Source organism: Dipodomys ordii, unplaced genomic scaffold (assembly GCF_000151885.1).
Source record: "Dipodomys ordii isolate 6190 unplaced genomic scaffold, Dord_2.0 Scaffold139, whole genome shotgun sequence".
Taxonomy (NCBI): Eukaryota; Metazoa; Chordata; class Mammalia; order Rodentia; family Heteromyidae; genus Dipodomys; species Dipodomys ordii.
Window position 1 is genome coordinate 3,828,025 of NW_012267355.1, and position 7,686 is coordinate 3,835,710.

General features: G+C 40.7%; 1 protein-coding gene across 1 annotated transcript in view; it reads left to right on the forward strand.

Annotated features, from left to right (window-relative positions):
* Window positions 1-7,686, forward strand: part of Dbt (dihydrolipoamide branched chain transacylase E2) — a 46,597-nt gene that overhangs the window by 25,911 nt on the left and 13,000 nt on the right. Inside the window, exons 3-6 of the mRNA XM_013031396.1 lie at window positions 862-937; window positions 3,651-3,832; window positions 5,739-5,864; window positions 6,804-6,878. Of these exons, the coding sequence (XP_012886850.1) occupies window positions 862-937; window positions 3,651-3,832; window positions 5,739-5,864; window positions 6,804-6,878 (459 nt within the window). The remainder of the gene's footprint in view (window positions 1-861; window positions 938-3,650; window positions 3,833-5,738; window positions 5,865-6,803; window positions 6,879-7,686) is intronic.

The window sequence follows — 7,686 nt, forward strand, 5'->3', positions numbered from 1 at the left end:
CACACACACACACACACACACACACACACACACACACACACACACACACACTGGCACCAGACTGAGATCTGTCAGCCAGGACAGAGAAATCTATGAGACTTTTCTTTGATTAACCAGCAAAAAAGCTGGAAGTGGAGCTGTGGCTCAAGTAATAGAGCTTTAGCTTTTTTTACTCAAAGCTAAAGAACTGTACCCAGGATGTGAGTTCAAGCCGAAGACTGGTACACATACATATAAGGAAGTTATCAGGAAAGAGCTAATTGAGATCTGGCCATTGGTAGTTCATTGTTTTCATTTCATAAAATAAAATGAGGATTCTGCCGGGTCCCTCTTTGTATGTATCTTTGTTCCATTTTTTCTGTTCACAACTATTGCTTCTAATGTTACTGATTTGTCATTAAGGACTTTTAACAAAGAGCTTCTGTGGTTTGAGGTTCAGGAAGGGGAGCACAGCCACCAGTGCACTCTTGAGCAAAGCAGAGTCCTTTCTCAAGGATGTGTGTCTTCTTCACCTTCAGGAGGGACGCATATAGACCAGTGAGGGCTAGCCAGCCAGATCAGCCAGATCAACCCTGGTGATCAGTGGGTGACATGTCACAGTCACATCGCCCACATTCCAGGAATATTATTTAAGAAGTTGGAAAATGTCAGTTCTGTTGCCATGTCACTAGGTTGATATCATGGAATAATTTATTTTGATCTGTAATGGGTTATCAAACATGGCTTTCTTTTTAAAAACTTAGGGTTGGCATTTTGAAACCAACTTCCAGTTCTGCTGGATGTTTTATAATTTTAGAGGTAAGAATAACTAATGGTAATCTGTTCATATTTAATGATCTGATTTCTCCTTTCTCTGTGAAGCTTTGCAAGGACAGATTGTTCAGTTCAAACTCTCAGACATCGGAGAAGGCATTCGAGAAGTAACTGTCAAAGAATGGTAAGCTAATCTGAAAATATATTTTTTTTGCCAGTCCAGGGGCTTGAACTCAGGGCCTGGGCATTGTCCTTGAGCCTCTCTGTGCTCAAGGCAAGTGCGCTGCCACTTGTGCCAAAGTGCCACTTCTGGCTTTTTCTGTTTATGTGGTACAGAGGAATCAAACCCATGGCTTCATGCATGCTAGGCAAACACTCTACCACTAAGCTACATTCCCAGCCCCATCTGAAAACATTTTAAGTAAACGGAAATAAGTATTTACTTAGAGGAATCCATTTAAGTTGAGAAATTTCTTCCTATAATAACGTAATTACTTTGTTGATAATATGTTGGAAGAAAACACATGCATTCAGGCATTTTTATTTGATGTGATTAATTAATGACCATTACTTCCCCCTGATTGTGTGTGTGTGTGCGTGCGTGTGTGTGCATACACATGTACTGGGGCTTGAACTCAGGGCCTGGGTGCTATTTCTTCGCTGTTTTACTGAAGGCTGGCTTTCTACTACTTAAGCCACAGCTCCATTTCTGGCTTTTTTGTTTGCTTTTTGCTTTTGGGCTAATTTGAGATAAGAGTCTCATAGGCTTCCTGCCTGCACTGGCTACAAACCTCAGTCCTCAGCTCTCAGCCTTTTTTAAAAAAAAATTTTTTTTTATTGAGATTAAGTGATTACATAAATTTCACAAATTTCACAGTATTGGGGGATAGTGATACTTAAAGTCACAAACACATTTTAACCTTCATAAGGCAAATTGTCAATATCATGGTCTATAACGTTTGTGAATTCTATGAGCTTTGACAATACAACTATTTCTTCCACATCAGGTGATTTGTACATTTCTTTCCTTTTGCTTAGTATAAGCTGTTCCCTCTTTCCCTCTCATTCTCTCCCTCCAATCACTGCCCTTGAGTTGCTTAGTTCATTTTCATCAATGTCCATTGCAGCTGATGGGCCTCTCTGTTGTATATTTTCCGTTTCCTTCTGATTCTGTGCCCTCCTCCTAGCTTCCTCAGATGTGCATATATAGATATAGATATAGAGATATAGATATACATGTATATCATATATGTGGTCAAGAACATGGAGTCCTTTAGAATGATCTCAGCCTCTTGAGTAGCTAGGATTACAAGCATGAGCCACCAGTACCCAGCTCAACCATATTTTTCTGTTTCTTTGAATGTTTATTTTTTTAATTGAATGTCTATTTTTTTAAATTGAAAGCTAGACGTTTAAAAACAATGGAGCAAATCAAGAAATCAGTTCCTTTCCTTCCCAGGATTTTCGTTGTTGCTTTTAGGATGTGAGGTGGTGGATGTTGTGGGTTTGTTTAGTGATTTTCCTGGACCAATTCTGAAGTCTGTTTTCTCTTTGGTTTGTTGCTGCTGAGATCTTTAATTAGCATAGAAGATCCAAAATGATCAGACACAGATTTCCTTACATATTTTAACCAATAAGCCTTCAACCCTTTGCCAAGAAATTCTGTTTGCACATTGATCATATCTTGATTCCTCTAGCAATTTCTAGCCCTCCCACAGCCTGTATTTCCTGCTTTAACTCGGCCTCAGGGTAAAGTGGAGATGATTACCCAGGGCTCTCTCAGGTCTTTTTTGAGCATGTGCATATCTTGTAAAGAAAGACAGTAAAGATGGTACCTGTCACTCACACCTTTAATCCTAGCTACTCAGCAGGATCTCCGTTTGAAGCCCGCCTGGACAGGAAAGTCTGTGAGACTCTTAGCTCCAATAAACTAAACAGAAAAAGCTGGAAGTTGCATTGTGGCTCTAGTGGTAGGTGAGCACTAGCCTTGAGCACAAAGAGGCTCAGGGACAGTGCCCAGGCCCATAGTTCAGGCCCCAGGATTGGTTTAAAAAAAAAAAAGACAGTAAAAAGAAATAACACCTTTTGTTTGTTTTGTTTTACTCATCCTGGGCCTGAACTAAGGGTATGGGGTGTGGGTAATGTCCCTGAGGGTTTTTTTTTCTTATTTTTCTCCTCAAGGCTAGCTCTCTACCACATGAGCTACAGCTTCACTTTCAGCTTTTTTGGTATTTAATTCAAGATAAAAATCTCACAAGCTTTTCTGCCTGAAGTGGCTTGGAACTTTTATTCTCAGATCTCAACCTAAGATTACAGACATGAGCTTCAGCACTTGGTAGGAAATAACACTTTTAAGAATGTCTTTAACAGGATCATGTTTTGAATACATGGGGCAAAAGTTCAGGAAACCAGACATAATGGTATGCTCCACACAAGAAATAAAAAGTGGTGTTTCATTGTTGCTTTTAATTGAGTTTTTCTAAACACTAATAATGCCAGTATCTCTTCCTGTACTCATTCTGTATATTATCTTTAGAGAAATTGTATTAAATATTTTACCCCAGTTGAAAAAAAATGTCTTTAAAAAAAAAAGGTGGATCAATCAATGTTTAGATCCATGAATGGATTTGCAAAATTTTAGCCTATATCAGAGAGAATCTTTTTTTTTTTTTTTTTTGCTTATGTGGTGCTGAGGAATGGAACCCAGGGCCTCAGGCATGCAAGGCAAGCGCTCTACCACTGAGCCACCTTCCCAGCCCTGGAGAGAATCTCTTGGTGCTCCGTGTGACAGTAAATTGTGGACTAGGCGGCTCCCTATGGAACTCAGCGTGGAATTTATGTTGTTATTGTGAGTGCACGTGCAAAAGCGCCTCGTAGCTCATGTCTTTTCCTTTCAGGTATGTGAAAGAAGGAGATACGGTATCCCAGTTTGACAGCATCTGTGAAGTTCAGAGCGATAAAGCTTCGGTTACCATCACGAGTCGTTACGATGGCGTCATTAAAAAGCTCTACTATAACCTAGACGACATCGCCTATGTGGGGAAGCCATTAGTAGACATTGAGACCGAAGCTTTCAAAGGTACTGCAAATGTGGTCATCTGTTTAACAAGTTGAATACTGCTGTCCTTTAGTCACTGGGTCCCCATGGGAAGCAATCCTTCGCTATTCAAAGCCAGCCCAGGCAGAAGAGTCTGTGAGATTTGTACCTCCTGTTAACCAGCAAAAGGCTGGATCTGGAGCTGTGGCTCTAGTAGTAGAGCCTCAAGCTTGAATGAAAAAAGCTAAGGGAGAGGCTGGGAAGGTGGCTCAGTGGTAGAGCGCTTGCCTTGCATGCATGAGACCCTGGGTTTGATTCCTCAGCACCACATAAGCAAAAAGAAAAAAGCCGGAAGTGGCGCTGTGGCTCAAGTGGTAGAGCGCTAGCTTTGAGCTGAAGAGCTGAGGGACAGCGCCCAGGCCTAGAGTTCAGGCCCCACAACTGGACCCAAAAAAAAAAACAAAAAAAAAGCTAAGGGAAAACTCAAGACTCTGAGTTCAGGCCCCAGTACCAGCACAAAAGAGAACAAAACAAACAACAACAACAAAAACAAAAAAAAAGGTAGCATTTGAGTTGGAGTGGATTGTAGTTCTGTAGTCTATGTAATCATAACTAATATTATAATCATTTAGTTTTCAGAATCACATTTTTAGAATTTATAAAATATCTGACCCCTATTTTCTCTATCCATGTGATAGATAATAGATAAAGAAATAGACACAATCAGAAAACTTGGGCAATTTGCTCAGTCGTCAGTATTATTTGTAAGGTATGTATATAATGTGAAATGAATGAAATGTGAAATCCTGAGAATTGAACCCACAGTTTAAAGTGTATTAGGCAAATACTCTACCACTGAACTGTACCCACAGCCCAACACAGCCACATCTCCAACCTAAAAGTGATAAAAATTTCAGTTTAGTCTTAATTGCATTCTTTTTAGATTCTATACAGGTAATATAATGAAATCTTCCCTGCTTACACATAGCATTTTTGTGATCACCAAAGAACACAATGTATGTAAAACATTTTGGAAATTCTTACAAGTGTTATATAAGAAAGTGATGCTTTCGTAGGCAGGCGCTGGTGGCTCATGCCTATAATCCTAACTATTCAGGAGGCTGAAATCTAAGGATCACAATTTGAAGCCAGCCCAGGCAGGAAAGTCCATGAAACTCTTATCTCCCATTAACCACCAAAAAGCTAGGTGTAGAGCTATGGCTCAAGTGCCAGAACACCAACCGTGAATGAAAAAGCTAAGGGATGACACCCAGACCCTGAGTTCAAGGAAGGAAGGAAGAAGCAGGGTGGGGGGGAGAGGGAGGTAGAAGGGAAGTCTTGTGAGGGAGAGAGAGAGAGGGGAGAGAGAGAGGGGGGAGAGAGATAGAAGTATTTATGGTACTAACAGTTTTTTTAAATAGGATTCTTCATATGGGGGGAGAGAGATAGAAGTATTTATGGTACTAACAGTTTTTTTAAATAGGATTCTTCATATGGGGGGAGAGAGATAGAAGTATTTATGGTACTAACAGTTTTTTTTAATAGTATTCTTCATATACTTCATTTCACATTTGATTTTTTTCTTTTTTTCTTTTTGGCTGGTTGTGGGGGCTTGAACTCCAGGCCTGAGCTTTGTCCCTGAGCTTTTATGCTCAAGGCTACCACACTACCACTTTGAGCCACAGCATCACTTATGGTTTTCGGTGGTTAATTGCTGATCAGAGTCTCACAGACTTTCCTGCACAGGCTGCATTCAATCTGTGATCCTCAGCTCTCAGCCGCCTTCTGAGTAGCTAGGATTATAGACATGAGCTACCAGCACCCAGTGAATTTTAGTTATTCTAGGCCATTAACCTTTCATATCTACCTATCATAGATAGATGGATAGATAGATACATAGATACATAGATAACATTTTCACTAAAGTTAAGTGTTCCCTTGTTGCCAGATTCTGAGGAAGATGTTGTTGAAACTCCTGCTGTGTCCCATGAGGAACACACACACCAAGAGATCAAGGGCCAGAAAACACTGGCAACTCCTGCAGTTCGCCGACTGGCAATGGAAAACAACGTAAGTTGTCTTGCTATTTAAGTCTAGGGGCCATGTCTAGGGTCTATGAGAAGTGATAATGGCATCTTCACACTTGGGAGAGATAAGAAGACATTATAAATGTGTGTGTGTGTGTGTGTGTGTGTGTGTGTTGTGTGCATGCTGGTCCTGAGGCTTGAACTCAGGGCCTGAGCACTGTCCCTGAGCTTTTTTTGCTCAAGGCTGGTACTCTATCACTTCAGCCACAGCTCCACTTCCAACTTTTTTGGTGGTTAATTGAAGATAAGAGTCTTGAACTTTTTCTGCCCAGGTTGGCTTCAAAGTACAATCCTCAGATCTCAGGCTCCTGAATAGCTAGGATGACAGGTGTGAGCCACTAGTGCCTGGTTCATGCACTTCATACTTCACCTTAATCGAACAATGTGGCTTTTAGTCTTTTTAGTGTCTAATAATAGTAAAAGTCACTACTAAGTATTTCCAAGTACTAATATCAGGTCAGATGAACTACAGGTGCAACTTGTGATCGATTTATTGAGAAAGTAAGAACTGGTTAAGGCAATGAGAAGTTATGATAAGAAATTAAAGAAAGAAAGGAAATAGCCCAGGTATGGATGTGGTGGCAAGTGATGAGATCTAAAGGGGTGGAGGCAGGGAGGCTGACCATTTGTATTACCTTTGCCCATCTGTGTTAGCTACCCATCACTATAACAAAATACCTGAGATAATCAAGTTAAAAAGAAAGAAGTGCAGAGTCCGTGATCAGTGGCCCCATTCTTTGCTCCGGTGAAGGCACAGCACATCGTGGGGACAGTACATGACAGAGGAAGGCCATTCTACCACATCGCTAGACTCCAGGGACGGGATTGTATCCCACAATCCTCTCCAAGGACACACCCCCAGTAACTGGAAACATCTCTCACTAGGCCCCACTCTAAAACTTCTGCTCCCAATAACACCAAACTAGGAACCAAGCCCTCGCATGGACCATTCAAGAATGTTCCAGATCCAAACTACAGCAAGGTCATTGACCCAGTGGAGGGTAAAATGCAAGCAAGGCGACTGTCTGACTGTGTAATCGGTCTTTACATATTATCTCACTGAACTTGTGAGACAGGCAGCATTCTGAGAGTAACAGAGGTAAAGTAACACCACCACTAATGCACTGAAGCAGACTTTAACAATGAAGTCTCCATTGCAATGCTAATGGTGTCCCTTATTAACAAATTGCCTGACCAGTCATTGCCTTTGTTGTGGGAGCATGTATGTGCCAGGTGTTTTACACACTTCATCTCCAATTCTCACACCCACCCTTCATGGTAAATTACCACTATTTACTCATAAGCAGAGTTAAGAAAGTCCCATCCCCTTGTTCAAAATCAGGTAAATAGCTGAACTGGGTCATCAATCTGTTTAGTTGCACTGCTCCACGATCAGACTTTCCATGTTTCTGAGGAAAGTAATTGACTTACGGTAGGATTATAACCAAAACTCACATTTTGGAAGTGGATAATAGAGTCATTAAAATGTTCACATCCCCCCAGCCAGTTACCCTGCCATTGGAGAACTATTCGAAGAAAATAATCTCAGATACATTCTTTGAGGTGTTGGGGTTTTGTTGTTTGTGTGTTTAAGGCAGAATCTAGCTATAAAACTAACCTGGGTTGACTTCCGACTCATGGTGCCTTTGCCGCCTGAGTGCTGGTACTGCAGGTTTATACTACCATGCCTGGCTTCCTTAAATAAGCAAAAAAAATAGAAGGTACATATATTTTCAAAATTGGGGAAATTCTAGTGTGTACATATATATATATATATATATATATATGTACACATGTATATATATATAT